General features: G+C 42.0%; 1 protein-coding gene and 1 pseudogene across 3 annotated transcripts in view; one reads left to right on the top strand and one right to left on the bottom strand.

Annotated features, from left to right (window-relative positions):
• Nucleotides 1-3,217: 3,217 nt before the first annotated feature.
• On the bottom strand, nt 3,218-3,861 carry LOC129619413 (60S ribosomal protein L10-like; annotated as a pseudogene).
• A 7,032-nt stretch (nt 3,862-10,893) lies between these two features.
• Nucleotides 10,894-21,987, top strand: part of ZNF292 (zinc finger protein 292) — a 111,400-nt gene continuing 100,306 nt past the window's right edge. For 2 of the 3 annotated variants that reach the window (XM_055535549.1, XM_055535548.1), the window contains exon 1: nt 10,894-11,180. In XM_055535549.1, coding sequence (XP_055391524.1) covers nt 11,013-11,180 — 168 coding nt within the window. In that variant the 5' untranslated portion in view covers nt 10,894-11,012. The remainder of the gene's footprint in view (nt 11,181-21,987) is intronic. The other variant, XM_055535550.1, reaches the window with a different exon arrangement.

The raw sequence follows: 21,987 nt of genomic DNA, 5'->3' as shown, positions 1-21,987 counted from the left end.
CTGTGTTGTACAACTGAAACTAACACAATAATGTCAATCGACTATACTTCAACTTAAAAAAAGATGCTCAATTCGACTCAAAATTTAAGAAATGCTCATCAAAATATGGAACTATTTTTAAATGATGAGATTGTTTTAAAGGCTTGACAAAACATAGTTCTGCTAAGGAGTCCTTGAAAATGGGTTCTTTTCAACACCTTTCTAAAGTGTTGATGGGACTGTAGCTGGTCCAACATTTAGGAAGCACAATTTAGCAACATCTGACTAAATTAAGATCACAAATTATTTTGATTTAACAATTCTTTACTAGGGAAATTATCCCATTCATATTTACCTATTCAAATAATCAAATATATGCACAAGGAAGGTCACTGCAGCATTTTTATATTTAAAAAAAAAAGAAAAAATAACCTAATTGCCCATCAGAGAAATGGTTAATTGAATTACCTTCATTTATACCATGGACTATCATATGCCCATTAAACAGAATCCTGATATGGAAAACTTGTAAATAAATTACTGAGAGAAAAAAGCAAAATGGAAAACCATCCAACTAAGTGGCATGAATAGATATGTTAAGAAAATAAGAGTAGTAATAAGCATACATTGCTTATATATACAGAAGAAATTTTTTTTTTTTTTTTGGCACTGCATGGCTTGCAGAATCTTAGTTCCCCAACCAGGGATTGAACCTCAGTTCCTGGCAGTGAGAGTATGGATTTCTAACCACTGTATCACCAGGGAAAATAATATTTTAAGACTAAGTAAACCATTGCTGAGCCAAGTAACAGGGTGGGACTTGATCTTGGAGGTAAGAAATGGAGGAAGATGTTTATTTTTTATATCTTTATTTTCTGTTTGAAAATTTTATGCAAATACAAATTATATTTATAATTTTAAAATTAATGGCACCTAATTAGCAATCATAAGAAGTCTCAGAACCATGGATATTTGGAATTTGCAAATCAAATTTAAGTCTTTCTTCCCTGTCCACTTGCCCTTATATCTATAAAAAGATGCATTTTAATAAGACTGATAAATACAGGGAAATTTTTGAACTCTCTTCTCCTACCCCTCACACCACTTCTCATAGGGCTGTTAAAAAGTAATCATATTCTTCTCCTAAACAAGAAGCTTTTCTGGGGATGCATGAGGAAGAGGTTCAAAAATTCATATTTATTAAAAACACACCCACAAGCTTCACATTGAACTAGGAGCTTAAGAGTTCAATGATTCACAAAACAAAGGCTTTGAACAATAGGATGATTAGAGCAAATTTAGAGGACTTGGCTATAACTTTTTTGAAAATATGATTTGTGCCCACTGGTGGGTGGGGCAAGAAAGAGGTTATTTAGGCTTTTTTTCTTTCTTTTTTACAAAATAGGTACAATGACCATGAGTCAGAGGGAAGGAGGGGAAGGTAGAAATTCGGTAACTCTACGTCTGGAACCATATTATTTGAAGGATCCCAAAGTGATGGTTAGAAATGCAAATTTCTAGAGCCCAACTTCAGTCTACTTAATCAGACTTTCTAGAGGTGTGGCCTGAGAATTTGCATTTAAGTCAAAATTTTCAAGTGAATTTATGCACACTAAAGTTTTAAAGTTTCTCCTGTAAGATAATTCAGATACTGAAGAATAACGCGTATCTGGAGTCAGACGTAATCTTCTTACATTAATTTTTCTCTTTAGAATTCTAGGAACGTGGTAAGGTCCCATATCAAGCACTGCACTAGATGACAGTGAGTAAACTCATGGTGAAGAAATTGAGAAAAGATTCGATTATGTTAAAAAACAATCGGACTGGAAATTTAGAATCTCTTGCTCCTGCTGCTGCTAAGTCGCTTCACTTGTGTCTGACTCTGTGCGACCCCATAGAAGGCAGCCCACCAGAGCAGATGATTAAAAAAAACAATATTGTGACAAAATGTAAGAGCAAAGACAAAATTAAATCAGATCTAAAGCAGTTTGTTAACGAGAAAGCTAGAGCCTGCGTTTTTGCAGTTCATCTGATATAGTGTAACAACTGAACATCCATCTTGCCATCTTTTGATTCTACTTGCCATAACTTTTGATTATAGATAATTTGGTTGATAAAACACGAATTCCCCAAAATATTTGAAAGGCAGCTGCAAATAGGTTCTTGGAGGTGTGCTGTGCTAAGTCGCTCAGTTGTGCCTGACTCTGTGACCCCATTGACTGTAGCCTCCCAGGCTCCTCTGTCCATGGAGATTCTCCAGGCAAGTATACTGGAATGGGTTGCCATACACTCTTCGAGAGGATCTTCCCAACCCAGGTATCGAACCCAGGTCTTCCGCATTGCAGGCAGATTCTTTACCATCTGGAGAAGAGCATGGCAACCCATTCCAATATTCTTAATTTAGTTCAGTTCAGTCGCTCAGTCATGTCTGACTCTTTGCAACTCCATGGGCTGCAGCATGCCAGGCCTCCCTGTCCTTCACCAACACCCGGAGCTTGCTCAAACTCATATCCATCTAGTCAGTGATGCCATCCAACCATCTCATCCTCTGTCATCCCCTTCTCCTTCCTGCTTCAATCATTCTCAGCATCAGGGTCTTTTACAATGAGTCAGTCCTTTGCATCAGGTGGCCAAAGTATTGGGGTTTCAGCTTCAGCATCAGTTCTTCCAATGAATATTCAGGACTGATTTCCTTTAGGATGGACTGGTTGGATCTCCTTGTAGTCCAAGGGACTCTCAAGAGTCTTCTCCAACACCACAGTTCAAAAGCATCAATTCTTCAGTGCTCAGCTTTACTTAGGGTCCAACTCTCTTATCATGTATGGATAAGACTAGTCATCTAGTCTAGTTGACTAGACGGACATTTGTTGGTAAAGTAATGTCTCTGCTTTTTAATACGCTGTCTAGGTTGGTCATAACTTTTCTTCCAAGGAGCAAGTGTCTTTTAATTTCATGGCTTCAGCCACCATTTGCAGTGATTTTGGAGCCCCCCAAAATAAAGTTTCTCACTGTTTCCCCATCTATTTGGCATGAAGTGATGGAACTGGATGCCATGATCTTAGTTTTCTGAATACTGAGTTTTAAGCTAACTTTTTCACTCTCCTCTTTCATTTTCATCAAGAGGCTCTTTAGCTCTTCTTCACTTTCTTTTTTTGTTTGTTTCAGTTTTTTGTGTTTTTTTTTGACAGGAAATAGCATTTATTGGTGAGTATGATTAAGGAGGGGACAGCGCTGATGCTCATGAGTGCAGGGCCCGCCATTTGTCCAGGGGACCACGATTAGAGATGTATTTGACCCCACAGCTGTCCAGGATGAGTTGCTTTTCTGCCACAAGGTTTTCAAATTCATCTGTGTTGAACTTGGTAAATCCCCACTTCTTGGAGATGTGGATGTTCTGGCGGCCAGGGAACTTGAACTTTGCCCGGTGGAGGGCTTCAATAACATGCTCCTTGTTCTGCAGCTTGATGTGGATGGACATTATGACCTGGCCAATGTGGGCCCTGGCCACTGTGCCCTGGGGCTTTCCAAAGGCACCACACATACCTGTCTGGAGTCTATCAGCTCCAGTGCAAGATAACGTCTTGTTGATGCAGATGACATGAAAGAAGTCGAGCCACACTCGGATGTGAAAACCATCTTTGCCACAGCTTTTCACCATGTACTTGTTGGCACAAATATGCGCAGCCTCCAGGCTTCAGAGGAGAGCTGCTCATACTCATATGACACCATGTGGCCACAGAGTGGGAACTCATCCACTTTGGCTTTCTTATGCCCCAAGTCGAAGATGTGGATCTTAGCATCAGGGACACCTCGGCAGAAGCGGGACTTTGGGCACAGCTTGTTCTTCCAATACCTGTAACACCGGGTGGGGCGACAGCCCATGGCGACACCAGGATCTTCAGTGGCGTGCTGAAGGGAAAGAGCTCTTCTTCACTTTCTGCCATAAGGGTGGTGTCATCTCCGTATCTGAGGTTATTGGTATTTCTCCTGGCAATCTTGATTCCAGCTAATGCCTCATCCAGCACAGAATTTCTCATAAAGTATCTGCATATAAGTTAAATAAGCATGGGGACAATATACAGCCTTGACATATATATTGACGTATATACTCCTTTACCTATTTAGAACCAGTGTGTTGTTCCATGTCCACTTCTGTTTCTTCTTGGCCTGCATAAACATTTCTCAGGAGGCAGGTTAGGTGGTCTGGTAGTTCCATCTCTTTAAGAATTTTCCACAGTTTGTCGTGATCTACACAGTCAAAGGCTTTGGCATAGTCAATAAAGCAAAAGTAGATACTTTTCTTGGAGAAGGCAATGGCAACCCACTCCAGTACTCTTGCCTGGAGAATCCCATGGACAGAGAAGCCTGGTAGGCTGCAGTCCATGGGGTCGCTAAGAGTTGGACACAACTGAGCGATTTCACTTTCACTTTTCACTTTCATGCATTGGAGAAGGAAATGGCAATCCACTCCAGTGTTCTTGCCTGGAGAATCCCAGGGACGGGGGAGCCTGGTGGGCTGCCGTCTCTGGGGTCGCACAGAGTCAGACATGACTGAAGGGACTTAGCAGCAGCAGCAGCAGATAGTTTTCTGGAACTCTCTTGCTTTTTCAATGATCCAACAGATGTTGGCAATTTGATCTCTGGCTCCTCTGCCTTTTCTAAAGCCATCTTGAACATCTGGAAGTTCATGGTTCATGTACTGTTGAAGCCTAGTTTGGAGAATTTTGAGCATTACTTTATTAGCGTGTGAGATGAGTGCAATTGTGCGGTAGTTTGAACATTCTTTGGCATTGCCTTTCTTTGGGATTGGAATGAAAACTGACCTTTTCCAGTCCTGTGGCCACTGCTGAGTTTTCCAGTATCCCAGTTTGCTGGCATATTGAGTGCAGCACTTTCACAGCATCATCTTTTAGGATTTGAAATAGCTCAACTGGAATGCCATCACCTCCACTAGCTTTATTCATAGTGATGCTTCCTAAGGCCCACTTGACTTTGCATTCCAGGATGTCTGGCTCTAGGTGAGTGATCACACCATCACAATGTGATTATCTGGTCATGAAGATCTTTTTTGTATAGTTTTTCTGTGTATTCTTGCCACTTTTTCTTAATATCTTCTGCTTCTGTTAGGTCCATACCATTTCTGTCCTTTATTGTGCCCATCTTTGCATGAAATGTTCCCTTGGTATATCTAATTTTCTTGAAGAGATCTCTAGTCTTTCCCATTCTATTATTTTCCTCTATTTCTTTGCACTGATCATTGAGGAAGGCTTTTTTAAATCTCTCCTTGCTATTCTTTGGAACTCTGTATTAAAATGGGTATATCTTTCCTTTTCTTCTTTGCCTTTCACTTCTCTTCTCTCAGCTATTTGTAAGACCTCCTCAGACAACCATTTTGCCTTTTTGCCTTTCTTTTTCTTGGTAATGGTTGTGATCACTGCCTCTGGTACAATGCCATGAACCCCCATCCAAAGTTCTTCAGGGACTCTGTCTATCAGATCTAATCCCTTGAATCTATTTGTCACTTCCACTGTATAATGATAAGGGATTTTGTTTAGGACATATCTAAATGCCTGAAGTGAAGTGAAGTCACTCAGTCATGTCCGACTCGACCCCATAGACTGTAGCCTACCAAGCTCCTCAGTCCATGGAATTTTCCAGGCAAGAGTACCGGAGTGGGTTGCCATTTCCTTCTCCAGGGGATCTTCCCAAACCAGGGATCGAACCCGGGTCTCCCACACTGTAGGCAGACACTTTACCGTCTGAGCCACCATTCTTGCCTACAGAATGGACATAGGAGCCTGCTGGGCTACAGTCCATAGGGTTGCAAAGAGCTGGACACGACTGAAGCAACTTAGCATGCACACAGTGTTGAGAGAGGATCATTACTCACTCTGTAAAATCTAGGATATTTTTGATAATATGAGGATAAGTATAAATCCATTACCTATGACCGCCCAAAATGAATTGAATTTAGTTCAATGGCATTTATTGACTGCTCATTTTTACCTTGAAATGTGTCAAGGAATATTAGAGAAGGGAGCCTGGATATAAGACACAATCTCTACCCTCAAAGGGCTTACAGGCTCATGAGCATAGACTGTAATAAAAAGCAAGATAAGGGATTTCAAATCAAAATGCAGTAAATAATAGATTGAAGCTATAGGAGTTTTGAAGGGTGGTTATTTCTGTATGGAAAGTGGGGGGTGGTGCATGTGAGCTAAGGGAAAGCAGAACAAATCAGTCAACTCTACTTTGGTGACAGATATATCCAGACTTTTACTCCACTACCAAGATAAAGGAAGACTTATCAGAGGAGCCCTGATTACAGAGGGTGTGGTTTAGAGAGTGAAGATGTGGAGAGAGGAATCATGAGTAAATGAACATTTTTGTAAAGGTGTGATAGAGGGTAAGCACCTAGTGGGACTGATCTGGTCCAGTGTATGAACAGAATATTAAACACTCAAATTGACATTATTATTATTGTTGTTATATTGAAGAATATACCTGTACGAATCACAGAAATCAGCAAAACTCCTAAGAAGTTGATGTCCTAAAATAGTAAAAGAAACCTGTGCATTTCCAAGTTCATCACACTTTGACAGACCTGTTTTTAAAAATCCAGATACCACAAAAGTGATATTCTTTCATGGATTTTCAATGAGGTAAAGGAAATGCAATGATTAATACTTAGAAATAAGAAATATGCACTTTTTATATTGCCTTTCTAAAGGCAATTTCTATATTTCTTCTCTGGACAGACGCTGTGAATCAACACAAGCATTCCCTGAGACAGCATAGACCACATTTATGATTTCAAGATTTTATTTTGCTTTATCTTGCCATTTTTTTCACCTAAGTTAATATGTTTGAATAATTGAGGCTTTTTTTCTTTAGAATGCTATTACTCTTTCTCACCTGCACTGGGCTTTTCCTCGTGGAAAGAAAGACAAATCCAAATAGGCAATACAAATATCCCTCTTCATTAACTACTTTTTCATTTAAATATATCCCCTGGAGAGGGAATGGCTACCCACTGCAGTATTCTTGCCTGGAGAATCCCATGGACAGAGGAGCCTGGTGGGCTATGGTTCATGGACTGAGCAACTAACACTTTTACTTTTTCACTTTCATTTAAATATATATGCTATCTTCTTTCTGGGAAGAATTCAAGGACTCGAAGTAATCCCTTTAAATGCGGGCCCAGCGTTCCCGGTGCCTTTGGCATCGTTTCAGTGTGCGGCACAGCACCTGCCTGTTGTTTTCAACTTTGGACTCCACTCTCTGCTCGTCTCATGAAAAATGTTTTCCTCGGCAAAGTGTGGTGTGTTTTTAACCGATTCCAATAGACCGTCAACCCATGCTCCTTCTTTGTGTCTGCACACAATGAGTGATTCCCAGACTCCGGGCGGCGTGGGGTGGGGAGCGGGGGATACTTTCTACCGGACCGGACCGATCCCCAGACAGACTCCGGCCCTCACCTCAGAGATTCAGAAGGCGGCCTGTCGGGCCTGGCAGCCCAGCCCCTCGGAGAAGAGCAGGTAGAGCCCACCGGAGACCCAGCAGCCGTGCCCGCGTCTGGGCCTCTGCACGACAGACTCGAGCATCCCCGCCGCTCCCTTGAGAGGCTCCAGCATCCCTCGGCCTGGAGGTCCCGGGCGGCCGCGACTCCTGAGCCAGGATCCACAGTGGTTCCGCGGCCTTGATCCGCAGGGCCGGGTGGAAGAGCCGCGCCGCCAGATGTCAGGGCTGCGGCTGCTAAGCGCCGGCCTCCGGGCAGCGAGCTCCCTGCCGCGCCCCGGGAGCCCAGCCCCGCCCGAGTGGGGACCCGAGGACAAGGCTAGCCGAGCGGATCGGAAGCAACCTCAGCCCGGCTCCAGCCCCATGCACCTTCCCGGTCGCCCCAGGAGAAAGCCGGGGAAGGGTGAAAGGGCGGCGGGAGGGCGGCGTGCCCTCCTCCCTCTGCTGCCCGCGGGCTCTCCCAGCTTGCCGGGATTGCTCTGCGCCCTGGGGGCCTCAGCCCTGAGCCATCCGCCGCGCCAGCCGCAGCCCGGGCGCGGCCTTCTGGCTCTGTTAGCAGGCACAGCCCCACGCCCTTCCGGCTCCCAGGCTCTGCTATTTCAAGAATTTTAGGGGGAAAAATGTGCACTGGCGAGGTGGGGGCCCACGCAGCCTGGGAAACTCGTGAAGCAGGCCGGCAGGCACGGCCTGGATGCAGTGACCTCTGCCCTCTAAGGGTGTCCCCAGCTTTGCTGATCGCAGGGGTGGAGTGGGGGTTTTTTTTCTGTCTCCCAAATTTACTCTGAAATCGAGTCTCTGGTGAGTGAAGGTCCACATGATTATATCACGTCCATAGCAGTCGCGCTGTGTCCTATATGGGTACGGGGTACTCGCCACGCAGACTGAGGTCCCCAGAGACGCTGAGTCTCTCGGCCCCAGGGCTTATGCTTGTTTTCTGGATGGAACAGGCCTCCGAATTCCTCCAGGAACGTCTCAGTAAGTAGGGGTGGGTGTGCGTGTGTGTGCAATGATTCCTATGACCTCACAGGTGTGTTATTAATATAAGACCAAATAGACTTAAGTGCAATAATACATCGTGTACTTGTAGATACCTTTTTAAATAGATGAAGAAATTTCTGCGATCTTGAAGATCAACTTGTCAAAGCATAGTATTTCCAGTCCTCGTTTAATTAAAAAACCTGCATTCTGTAGAGATTCGATGGACGTGTCTAGCTAGCACCTTTGGAGTTCCAAATTGAATCTCCATTCATTTTCACAATGGAACACTTGTCAGAGGAACTGCCATTGCAGGGCACTCTTCCTCAAAACTGTAAGCCGCCTTCAGGCAGGAATAGTTTTCATTCATCTTTGATTTTCCCCTGCGCAAAAGTACTCAATAAATGATTGTTAAATGATTACACCACACCCTCCAATCCTTACATTTTCTATAAATTCTAAAGGAGGAATGTAGGAAGGGGGCGGTGGGGAGGAAAGATACCAAATAAAAGTGAACGATTTATTAGTCCAAGCTGGGGCACATTTGCAAGACAGTGATAATGCTTAGAATCAATTTGTTAATCAAATCTTTTTGGTTTTAGGACTATCATGGGCAGGAAGTGGAAATGATCCACATTCTCCCGCTTTTTTTTAATGCCAATAAGTGGATACATTTCTTTGGGATATATTTTGCTTTCTTCTCTTTTTTTTTTCTTTCTTTCTATATATTAGGTGTGGTGTAAGCCATTATACTTCAAAGTATGCCTTGCTGGCCTTTGAAACCTTAGATGCTTTGGATTTACCGGTAGCTAATCTCATATTTCTCACTTTTTATCTTTTCACTGGCACCCTACCATAACATACATTGGAGAAATCTGGTTTAGACACCTAAAATACTTCACTTGGGCACATGGCCTACAAATACTAAAATCCATTAGCTGCCTTTATTGTTGCTTTTTAGCTCTCAATGATACTTTTGTATCTTTGTTCCGTACCCTTTGAGTGTACTCCACAGACTTTTCTATTCCTAAATATCTGAAGAACCTGTGTTATTAATAGGTAATATCAGCACACACATTCTTATTATTTAGCTGATAATAATTTTCATAAAGGATTCGTTTTGTGCCCACTCATATAATGGCAGTTAAACATTGCCATCACTGATGCATTACAAAACGTTCATTCTGGACAACATACTGTCTAGAAAGTTTTCTACTAATACTAGAAATCTCTAGATACCTCATCACTATCATTGTTTCTGAATTTCTGTAGACCAAGTTGTAAGGAAGATAAGCCTTTTGTCTAATTTTAGACTACTAAAAAATATTTGTTTTAGTCTGAACTTTAGGCTTAAGCACTTGAATTTTTGTACTACTTTTACTGTTTTGTACAAGTGCCAAGTATCCATTCTTCTCAGGTTGTAAATAAAATATGGTTCAGAATACCATCTCTATTTGCAGCGCCAGGAAAAACTGCTGTTAAACTTATAACTCGATAACCTTATTCTTTTAGCAATTTTACCTCCGTTGTGATTTTTAATGAAGTCCTTATTGCTTTTTTTTTTTTTTCCTTGACCTACTTTCAAGAGCTTTCATATACGACGTGTTTTCAGTGGTGGTGATTTCTGTAGTGTGTAGGAGAGTCTTAAATCGCGGTGGAACAGATTAGTTGGCTATCATTTATTCCATAAATGTCTTCGTGGTTTCAAATCACCTGGTTCCAACGTCCACAATTTCACAGTCTGAAATCTTTTAAGCTCTGCTTTTCATGGGTTTGCTCCGTTCTCCAAACTGAGGACTGACTGGACCTCATTCTGCTGTGATCCAATTGTTATTTTTCTTTGTTGCCTCCACCCCCTAGAGATTGTATTTTCAAGGGAGATGCGTTCTTGGGGCTGCAGAGAGTGGGACGAGATCTGGTACCTCAGGCAATAGGAGGAGATCCCTCCTCCGCATCCCGGTGAGAAGCTGGGGACAATTTTGACAGTTCAGTCTCGCTTTGGCTCTCGGGCTTGTGGTCCATGGGTCGGTTTTACCTGCTCCCACTTTGCCTGCCTCTGGCCTGCCTTCGGGCCAATAGCAAATGCAGCCCTTACCCCACCCCACCCAGAGCGCTCCCTCACCCGTTCTCTTGGGGAACTGGGGCATGTGTCCGTAGAAGATTTCGGGGACTGGGGAAAGCCACGCCGGATCCGGACGCTCGAAAGGGCAGCCCCTCCCTAAGCTTTTCCCCGCGTCGCGGCACCCACGTGACCGAGAACAGGCCTCCACCGGCCCGCCCCTTTCGTCCGCTGCTGCCCACTTCCCGCTCGCGGTAAGTAAACCGCGGTTTTCCGCACAGCCCAACCCCGCCCTCCTCCTTTCCCCTTCCCTTCACCTCCCTCCGGCTCCCTCGCACCACTCTACCCGCCCCCATCCTCCCCACTGGGCCCTTTGTACGTGCTCGGCGGCGTGCGAGCGCGCCCGGCACGTGACCCCGCCGAACGTGGCATTGTGTTATCACGTGACCCAGGTGCGTACGCGACGGAGCGGGGTGTGAAGATGGCGGACGAAGAGGCCGAGCAGGAGAGGTTGAGTCGCGGCGGAGGCGGCTGCGCCGCGGAGCTGCAGCGCCTGGGCGAGCGGCTCCAGGAGCTGGAGCGGCAGCTGCGGGAGAGCCGGGTGCCGGCCGTGGAGGCGGCCACGGAGTACTGTCAGCAGCTGTGCCAGGTGAGGGCGCCTGGGGTCCCCTCCCCCTTTCCCCCTGCTAGAGGGGGAAGAGGGCGAGCGAGCGCCTGGCGGCCGAGCGGTGGTCGGCGCTGCCTTGGCATCGTCGGCGCCGCCGCCCGGGCGGGAGCGGCGAGTACCAGGAAGACGCCTTTGTGTAGCTGCCGTTGTGGCTGCTGTTGTCGGCTGGGGGAAGGGAGTTGTGGTCAGGATGGAAAATCCCCCCTCCTCTTTCCTTCCCCGAACTCGGGACTGCGCGGTCCCCGAGACCGAGAGATGCAGACGCCGAGGTCTGGAGCCCTCCTCTCTGTGGGAGAGGGTAAGCGGGGAATGCAGGCTAGGTTCGCTTCCTCCTCTTATTGTGCACTGGGGATTACCGCGCCCCGCGCCTCTGCGCCCCTGCTTCCCACTCCGACGGGCCTGCGCCCCCACTGGTTTGATTCCTTTGCCTCCGCTAGCTTGCTTTCATCCGTCCCGCCCCCTGGTCCCGTTCTCGCTGTCTCCCGGCCTTTGTTGTTCGAGTTTCCCTTTAGGACTGAAGGGGCCTTTGTTGATGTTCCGAGGAGCAGTCCCCGCCGACCCCTTCTAGCCGGCGAGACGTTCGGGGGTAGGGGGGCGGAGATTGTCCCCTCCTGCCTTTACTTGCTAGGAGCCCCGCTTCCGTGGTAAAGGTTGCTCTCCTCGGCGGAGGAAAGCTGTGTGTGTATCCTAGGGTCGAATGTCTCTATGGGGTGGCTTCTCCAGAGTCCGGTTCTCTTTTGCTTTCACCCTTGGAGGAGTGTGTTTTCCTCTCTGCCCTTCCTCCCCCGTCTACCACCCCCTATCACTTAGAGCCGTCCCTGTTTGGCCTCCCGGTGGAACGGAGACGATTATGTGGACCCGTGCTCAGGTCAGCTTCAGGCCTTACCCTCCTTTTTTTTGCAACAAGGACACTGCTTTTCAGTAACTGCGTTCTAACCAGGATTTGGAATGTTAATAGCACTGTTTGATAGAAATCGGGGAGTTTGTGTCTACATTTGGACTTGATTACATACCCTCCAGTTAAGTTTGAAATTTCAAGGTGCTGCTGCTGGCTATGGTGAAAATTTTGGTTAGATTATTTTCTTGAGGAAGCAAAAGAATTTATACGGGTCGCATTTCGAGTTAGCTTGTGAACACATTATAGAGAAGTTGTTTCCGAAAGATACTGAACTTAAGGTGGAACAATGGTGGGCCGTTTTAGCATATCAGAGTCGATCACATTTTCACTTAATTTTTAGCCTCCACGTTCTGAAATCTTTACAAGATCAGGGGATACTTGATACCATACTCAAAATTCTCCATTGTTGTTTGCACCTTATTGTCACAGATTATTTGATAGTGGTTCATTTTCTTGAAACAAGCAAACCAAAAACAACTTTGTGAGACCGCAGGATGACTTTCTGGGAATAAATGCAATGTGAAAGCCACCCTCTTAAAGTAATATAGGTCTGGTGAATACCTATGGCATAATTAGAGATTATGTCATTCCTTTGAATCCTAGGTTTAAAGAATTGTTGAAATTTACTAATTTCACTATCCTGACTGTAACCATTCATTCCTAATTGGCCTTGTAGATATTAAAGTTTACTTAGATTTTTTGTTTTAAAAAGCCACAAAACTTTAGTAAGATATGCATAAAAGGAGCTCTTTCATTTGTAAGTGAAGTTAGCTTTTTAGTCCGTGAAAAGTGTATGTTAGCTGAAAGACATTTTTCAGGTAGCAGTTTCCACTGATGGATTTAAGGCTGATTACTGTAAATACTCTTGACCAGCTGTAATTATAAGCAGAATTAATAATTCTGGGAAAGTGAAGTCTCATGCAAGTCGGTCTTCATCTGGAGGGTGTGCAGCATAGAGAGTTGTCACTTTAAAATGATTTTTCATGTATGAAGCAGTCTTCCTTTTTTGTCAACATGAAAGAAATTTCCTGTAGCAGTTTTAAGTGTTCAGTCTTACAACATGTACTTTGTTTATACTGACGAGTGTTACTTGAAATAGTAATAAAACAAATGCTGGGTTTGTGAATTTCAAAAATAATGAAGTATTGCAGGCACTAAAATCCTGCAATAATGTAACTGCATTTAAAAGTGGTCTCCATTATTTGAATATGAGGGTGTATCCGCTGTAGAACATTTTCTTTATGTGTGTGTGTGTGTGTGTATATATTTGGTTACCTATTTGGTCTTGCCAGATGGGAGGTAACTGGAAACAATTGTTTCTTTAAAATTGTATCATAGCCATTGTTACTTAACATTTCAGATAGGAATTGAGCAGAGCAATGGTTAACAAACAATTACAGAATTTATTAGAGAGGTCTAAAAACAGTGCTAGAAATACTAGGAGCTATAAATTGCATCTACCTTTATTATTTAGCTTTTTCTCTCCGGTTTCCTTGTAAAACTGGGATATTCACATGCTTCAGGAATGCAAAGATGAATAAATATTTGTCAGAGTTAGTGTGCTTCAGAGTTAACATTCTGTGAGTGTTGATGCTTAGTGCTTGTGTAATCCTCATTGTTGCATTTATTTTAAAATATGACTTAGTTTATATCCTGAATTTTTTACCTCAACAAAAGGTGAATTCTGGAGAATGAAGTGAAACCAACAGAAGTAAAATTGCTTACTCTTTTCTGTTACAGATTTTTCTTTCTTTTTGAATGAGGTATAGGAGAGTAACAGATTCCTTGAGTTCTGAGAACTCTTTCATTTCTAAAATAGAAATGAAAAATGTTTAAGTTCTTCTTAATGTTAACAGTATTGTTTTGCTCTTTATATTGGGTTGCTTCCTGGAAGCATGCCTCACTTTTACATGAGCATTTGCTTTAAGCTTAAAAGGAAAAGGAGGGGAAGATGGTAGAGGATGGGTACATGGGAGTGTCTGTAAAGAAAAAATCTTAGATTTCTTTATATCTTTATAAGCTAGTTGTAATCTGGATAATGCTTACTTTTTAAAAAACCAAATTAGAATAAAAATATCTGTTGTCATTATTATATATAAAAACTGATTGTAGTTGGGACTTGGGACTCTTTATTGTATTAGACTAGACCAGCATTCACTCACGCATTCAGCATTATTTTTGAATACCTGCACCGTGGACCAGGTAACCATGAGTGTGGTCCTTGGTCACAAGGATTCTACAGTCTCTGGAGAAAGACAAATAATTGCAGCAAAATGTGATTTATATCTTTTATACGGAACACTGTTTATTTGGAAGTTTCAGCAAAGGCATTCCAGTAGAAGAATTGTTCTGAAAGGATTTTAAAATGACTGTTCATTTAAAAAGTTATACCATTGTAATAGTTGAAGAATGAGTTGCTGGAGCATGGTGTCTGTTGACAGCATTATATACTGGACTGGATGACTGCTTGATGAATGAGTAATGACTGTTTTTTGGTTATTATCAAAACTGATGACCATTTTTTAAAATTTTTTTTAAAATTTTATTTATTTGGCTGCACCAGGTTCAGTTGTGATATGAGATCTTCAGTCTTCATTGCTACATGTGGGATACTTAGTTGTGGCATGCAGGATCTAGTTCTTGAGTTGGGAGTGTGGAATCTTAGCCAGCGGACCACCAGGGAAGTCCCTAATAATTATTTTTAAAGGTGGAATTCCTGTCATGGAAATTCAGTTGCATATCATACACACACACACACACACACACACATCTCATACCTTTGTTCATATCATAATGCATATCAGCAGTGCTTCTCAACTAGGCATAGTGCTTTTCCCACTGCATTTCTCTCTTCAAGGACATTTGGAAATATGTGGGTCAGTTGTTTGGTTATTCCAGTGACTGGGGTTGTGATAACTGGCATTTAGTGCTCATGGCCATGGATGCTACATTTTCTGAAGTCACCAAGACAGTTGGACACCATTGAAATGTACCGCTCTGCCTAAAGACCCACAGTTCCCTTTTGAGAAACAGTGGCAAGAAAGAAAAGGAATATATTCATGTTTTTGGTTGTTATGTTCTTTTTACATTAATATATAGGTATATTGGGCTTCCCTGCTGCCTCAGACAATAAAGAAACCACTTGCAATGCTGGAGACCTGGGTTTGATCCCTGGGTTGGGAAGATCTCCTGAAGGAGGTCATGGCAACCCACTCCAGTATTCTTGCCTGGAGAATCCCCCATGGACAGAGGAGCCTGGCAGGCTACAGTCCATGGGGTTGCAGAGTCAGATATGACTGAGCAACTAGGCACATAGGTATATTAAGAAATGTAGTTAATCTGGAACAGATCTAGGCCAGTGCTTTTTGACCGTTGTGTAAGTGCACACTGAGCTTCAGTGCACATTGAATGTGAGCATTTCTACTTTCTTAGCACAGATTACAAGCAATTACTTAAACGGTAAAGCATCTGCCTACAATGCGGAAGACCTGGGTTCGCTCCCTGGGTCGGGAATATCCTCTGGAGAAGGAAATGGCAACCCACTCAAGTACCCTTGCCTGGAAAATCCCATGGACGGAGGAATGTGGTAGACTACAGTCCATGGGGTCGCAAAGAGTCGAACACGACTGAGTGACTTTCACTTCATTTCACTTAAACAGTTACTCAAACAATTCACTTTTACTAGGGTTAAAAAGGTGACAAATTCAGCATACTTAGTTGACCTGATTAAAGCAGAGATTTGACCTTTTGATATCACTGAAATTCTGTGCTTATAAGATGATACAGGAGACTAGTAAGATGTAAACGAATAAGATAAGATGTAAAAATCACTTTAGGTACATCCTTGGCGGTCCAGTGGTTAGATTTCTGCTTCCACTGCAGGGGGCGTGAGAGTCAATCCCTGGTCTCATAGGTGAGCTAGGATCTCACATGCCAAGTGGCAAAGCATTGTTCCCTCCCCAACCCCCCAAAAAAGAAAAGATTTAAATGTCACTTCAAGATGACAGTTGAAGAGAGTCAAAAGGCTGTGTTATCACGAACATACTTGCTTTATTTTTTATTCTCTTTTTAAATTGAAAATGTGGTATGTTAAAATAATTTTTTAAAAGACGAACACTGAAAACTTGATCTCCTTCCCACCCTAGGCGTCCAGTCACCTTCCACAAAGACAGTCCCTTAATAGTATTTTATGGATCTTTCCAGAAATGCCATTTACTCTTTTAAGAAAAAATTTAAAAATGAAGGCATAGTGTACAGTGCATCTTTGTTTCACCAAAAAAAAAAAAAGGTATCTGAGAGCATTTTGTAGCTGCACGTGTAAACCTGTGGCTTTCTGTTTTAAATTGTATATTGATTCCTGTCTGTGTCTTAATCAGTTAATTGTTGGTGATTATTTAAAAGAATAATTTAATTTCACGTGCAGTAGTTTCAGTAGAATTCAAAATAGGTAGTAAGCACCTCAGCCTGGGGTATCAGAAGGCTTTATTGAAGAGATAGGATTTGACTTAGACCCTAATGCCTTTATTAAAACTATGTTTAGTGCCTTATTGGTGTAAGAAACAAAAATGAAATTAAAACTGTTGAGAGCTACTCAGTTAAAATTGTGCAGTTACAGTATATCTTTGTATATGTTTCTTTCATCTATGTGATACAAGTTGATTCTTTTGTCTGCATGTTTTGCTTCCTTTTAATTGTAGTGGCAAGAATTTTGAAAATTCTTAAAGTTCTCCTTGAGAAACCAGACTGGATTGATAGAGACTATCTTAATTTGTAGGTCACTTCAAATCAGAAGAAAAGATGGCTTGCTTGTTAATTAGTGATAATTACTTTAGGTATTGAGGGAGTAATAAGTCATTTAAACTTCAAAAGTTGAGGTAATGCTCAGGGGAAATAATTTAAGTGTTCATAATTAGAATGATTGCATGCTAGAGACATTAAATTCTGCTTTCCAGAATATACTTTTACCAGTTTTAGCAAAGGAAAGCCTTACCAAATTTTGTTGTCTCCTTCTTAACACTTCTTGGTCCTAACTTAAAATAGGGGAAGGGAAGATGTATTCTGCAATTGCCATTCATAATATTTTATATTACTAACCTGCAAAACCAAGGATTTTTAAAAATACATGGTGTTAACTATGAAACTGCTGCTGCACTTACTTTCCTTGAGATTCTTTCAAAGTTGAGAAATGACATGATTTTTCTCAACTCCCACACAAATTCAGTTCATAAAATTAACCAACCAATATGTGAGTAGCCTGGCTTCTAAAATGGAAAGTTTACTTATTATTAATGTGTTTGTCAGATACCCTGTGTAACTTTTAACTATGTATTTTCCAGGAGAGTCTCTTGATTCATTGTTTCTCTTTTAGCATTTAGAGTTGCACAGTGCACCTCATTAGAAAAAATGTTACCTTTCCCGCCTTACCTATATTTAGCCAAGATTTGTTAAAATTCAATCAATTACATATATATTTTGAAATTTATTTTAAACAAATATTTAAATTCCTCTTATGTGGGAGCACTAAGAGAGCTATGGAGACTTGTAGCATAGAGTTTACAAGATCTGGCACATATATTCATAGTTAAGTAATACTATTAGATAGTAAAGTACCTGGTGATACAGTAAATAGAGTGTGAATTAAGAAAAACTAGATGGAAATGGCAACCCCACTCCAGTGTTCTTTCCTGGAGAATCCCAGCAACGGGGGAGCCTGGTGGGCTGCCGTCTCTGGGGTCGCACAGAGTCGGACACGACTGGAGCGACTTAGCAGCAGCAGCAGAGCATTTTGAAATTACTTAAATTAACTAAAAATTGAACAGGAAAGGAAAGCACTGTTTATGTTGGGTCTTAAATATGGGTAACTAATGTTAGAAGGATGAGAATAAACCTCAGAGAACTGGAACAACTTTGGCATCTTGGAGAAAACGTCAGGGGCTGAGATGAAAAATAGGATAGAAAAGGTAGATTAGAACCAGCTTAAGGGTGTAAGATCCAAACCAAGGAGTTTTAACTGATCTTTGTAAGTGTAGATGATATATAGTTACCATTTCCTGAAGACTTGCGCTTCCAAGTTTGAGGTCCTGGCATATTTAGAAGTTCAGAATCTTACAGCCTTTGTTTTTTTTTGAAATCTCCTGTATCAGTTAATGCCAGGTAACTACTCAACTACAGTGGTGCTAAAAGAGTAGCCCGTTTTTATTACTGTTATCAAGTTTATGGGTCTGATGGATAGTTCTGCAGTCAGCTGGTTGGTTGTCTGAACTGAATGATCCCAGATGATCCCACTCATGTCTCGCAGTTGGTAGTTTGGTTGAGGAGCCCCAGTTAAGTTGGCTAGTCTCTGCTCCACTCTTACCCTCTACCTACCCTCTAGTGAGGTAGCCTCAATTTCTTCACTTTGCAGCAGGAATGCCAGTTCCCTTGAACAACTGCTTTCCAAGCTTCTGATTGTGTCATGACCCACTGGCTCAACAAGTAGTCAAAATCAGCCTCTTTGGGTATAGGGAGATGTGATTTTTCAGGGACCAATTTTATAACAATCTGTGACATATCCCGATGGTGTAATCCTTCACCTAGAGCCAGACATACTAGAATGTGAAGTCAAGTGGGCCTTAGGAAGCATCACTACAAACAAAGCTAGTGAGGTGATGGAATTCCAGTTGAGCTATTTCACATCCTAAAAGATGATGCTGTGAAAGTGCTGCAGTCAATATGCCGGCAAATTTGGAAAACTCAGCAGTGGCCATAGGACTGGAAAAGGTCAGTTTTCTTTCTAATCCCAAAGAAAGGCAGTGCCAAAGAATGTTCAAACTACCACACAATTGCACTCATCTCGCATGCTAGCAAAGTGATGCTCAAAATTCTCCAAGCCAGAGTTAAACGATACATGAACCGTGAACTTCCAGATGTTCAAGCTGGTTTTAGAAGAGGCAGAAGAACCAGAGATCAAATTGCCAACATCTGTTGGATCATCGAAAAAGCAAGAGAGTTCCAGAAAAAAACATCTATTTCTGCTTTATTGACTATGCCAAAGCCTTTGACTGTGTGGATCACAACAAACTGTGGAAAACTCTTCAAGAGATGGGAATACCAGATCACCTGACCTGCCTCCTGAGAAATCCTTACGCGGGTCAAGAAGCAACAGAACTGGACTTGGAACAACAGACTGGTTTCAAATCGGGAAAGGAGTACATCGAGGCTGTATATTGTCACCCTGCTTATTTAATGTATATGCAGAGTACATCATGAGAATGTATGGACTGGATGAAGCACAAGCTGGAATCAAGATTGTCAGGGTCAATAACCTCAGATATGCAGATGACATCACCCTTATGGCAGAAAGCGAAGAAGAACTAAAGAAAAGAGCCTCCTGATGAAAGTGAAAGAGAGAGTGAGAAAGTTGGCTTAAAACTCAACATTCAGAAAACTAAGATCATGGCATCTGGTCCCATCACTTAATGGCAAATAGATGGGGAAACAGTGGAAACAGTGACAGATTTTATTTTGGGAGGCTCCAAAATCACTGCAGATAGGGACTGCAGCCATAAAATTAAGACGCTTGCTTCTTGGAAGAAAAGTTATGACCAACCTAGACAGCTTATTAAAAAACAGAGACATTACTTTGCCAACAAAGGTCCATCTAGTCAAAGCTATGGTTTTCCCAGTAGTCCTGTATGGATGTGAGAGTTGGATCCTAAATAAAGCTGAGTGCCGAAGAATTGATGCTTTTGAACTGTGGAGTTGGGAAGACTCTTGAGAGTCCCTTGGACAGCAAGGAAATCAGCCAGTCCATCTGACAGGAAATCAGTCTTCAATATTCATTGGAAGGACTGATGCTGAAGCTGAAACTCCAGTACTTTGGCCACCTGATGTGAAGAACTGACTCATTGGAAAAGACCCTGATGCTGGGAAAGATTGAAGGCAGGAGGAGAAGGGGATGACAGAGGATGAGATGGTTGGATGGCATCACTGACTCAATGGACATGAATTTTAGTAAACTCTGGGAGTTGAAGATGGACAGGGAGGCCTGGCATGCTGCAGTCCATGGGGTCGCAAAGAGTTGGACATGACTGAGCAACTGAATTGAACAGAATGACATATCCCACTTGGGTTTATTCTCCACTGCAATTCCGGGCACTTTTATGGATCAGATTTTTATTCTGTATAGCCCCACCTCTGCTTTCTTCTCACATATATTCTGTGATATTCAAAGATGTTCAAAGATTATTAGATTTTCAAAGCATATCTAATTGCCCCTTTTCTCTCTGGTTGGCAAAAAGCATTTCATTCCTGCTTTCTAATCTCAGTCTCCAAATAGAAAGGCACCCCACCCCATCATTGTACCTTTGGAAAATGTATGGAACAATCTCTCATTTCCCATGGTTCTTTACCTTAATGTTAAACCTAGTCTGTATTTGGTGTTTTGTGTTGTCTCTCTGCCTTACACAATTTAATAATAGCAATATAGTTATTGTCCTAATGTTTGAACTTAATTTTTCTTAACTAATAAACTTCTTTTAACCTGTCATTCAGTTTGTGAAATTCTCCCAACATCCTGCTTTTAACCTTCTACCTCAGTGACAGTCCAGTACTCATGACAGTTTTTTTCAGGTTTGTGTGTGCAGAAACTCAAGAGTCTGCAGATTTTAGAGTTACTCAGCTCAGTAAGATGTGACTTTTTTTTATGGCATCACTTAGTTGTCCACTGAAACAAGATTATCAGGCAGAAATACTTACCTTTACTATGTGTGATACATTCTGTATTCATTTATTATTTTTTGAAAGCTGCTGTTGATTTTGTGATCCACTAATACATCATAACCAACAAATTGGAAAACACTACTTTCGGGGAATTACTGGGCACAATTCACTAATAAGCACAAAGGTAGCCCTTTGTTGTAAGGTGGCCTTCTAGTCTAGTTGATTCAGAACATGCATACATTTTTATTTTAGAGGAGCATCAAAATTAAAATATAATTTAAAATTTCTTATAATGAATGCTAAAAACCCAACATATGTCCAGGGAATCGGTTTGAAAAATGTTGGTACATAGGCTCAAATCCACATTGAAGCTTGAGCCCAGTGATCTCCATTCTTTGTTACTACTTTTTTTCACACTTTCACTATTCACCAGGAATTTTCTGCTCCATCTAAATTGTTCATTCCTCATTTTGCTGCTTTTGTGACTTTGTTCAAAGGAGCAGTGTTATGCAGTGAAAAGTCAGATGTCTTTGAGTTCAAATAGGAGGTCTACAGCAATCCACACAAGGTTTTACTCATACTTTGTCTGGGGTGAGGATGAAGCTTGGCATTAGAGACTAGATCGAACAGATTGAAGAGGAAAAGAATTAATGTTCAATGCAGGCACTATTAGATGCTTTACTAACAGTGAATTGTTTAATCTGAAGACCTATGAGGTCATAGGATTAAGAACTGTTTAGTCTGTTTAAATGTTTGTTTACCCAAATTGCCTGTTAAGATCTCATCTTTGCTATATAATGCTTGTTCATTATGACATTGATTTATCAGAAAATGTTCAGTGTTGTCAGGCATTTGTTTAGGAAGACTGAGCTATGTGGATAAATGGTCAAAATGAAGCAGTTCTTTAAAACACGATTTTCAAATATATGGATAATGTATTCGTGTGGAAGATTTGGCATCCTTAGTGATGCCTGACATATAGGCAGTGTTACAGTGTGTGTTCAGTTACCTAGTCATGTCCAGCTCTTTGCAACCCCATGGACTGCAGCACACCAGGCCTCCCTGTCCCCTCACCATCTCCAGAAGTTTGGTAGGCAATGTTATTTATGTTCTAAGTTTATCACTCCTAGATACAAGCTTTATTTACTTTTTTTTTTTTTTTTTTTACTATTATTTATTTGTCTGGATTGG

This window comes from Bubalus kerabau, chromosome 9, assembly GCF_029407905.1.
Source record: "Bubalus kerabau isolate K-KA32 ecotype Philippines breed swamp buffalo chromosome 9, PCC_UOA_SB_1v2, whole genome shotgun sequence".
Lineage (NCBI taxonomy): Eukaryota > Metazoa > Chordata > Mammalia > Artiodactyla > Bovidae > Bubalus > Bubalus kerabau.
This window is presented reverse-complemented; position numbering and strand designations above follow the sequence as displayed.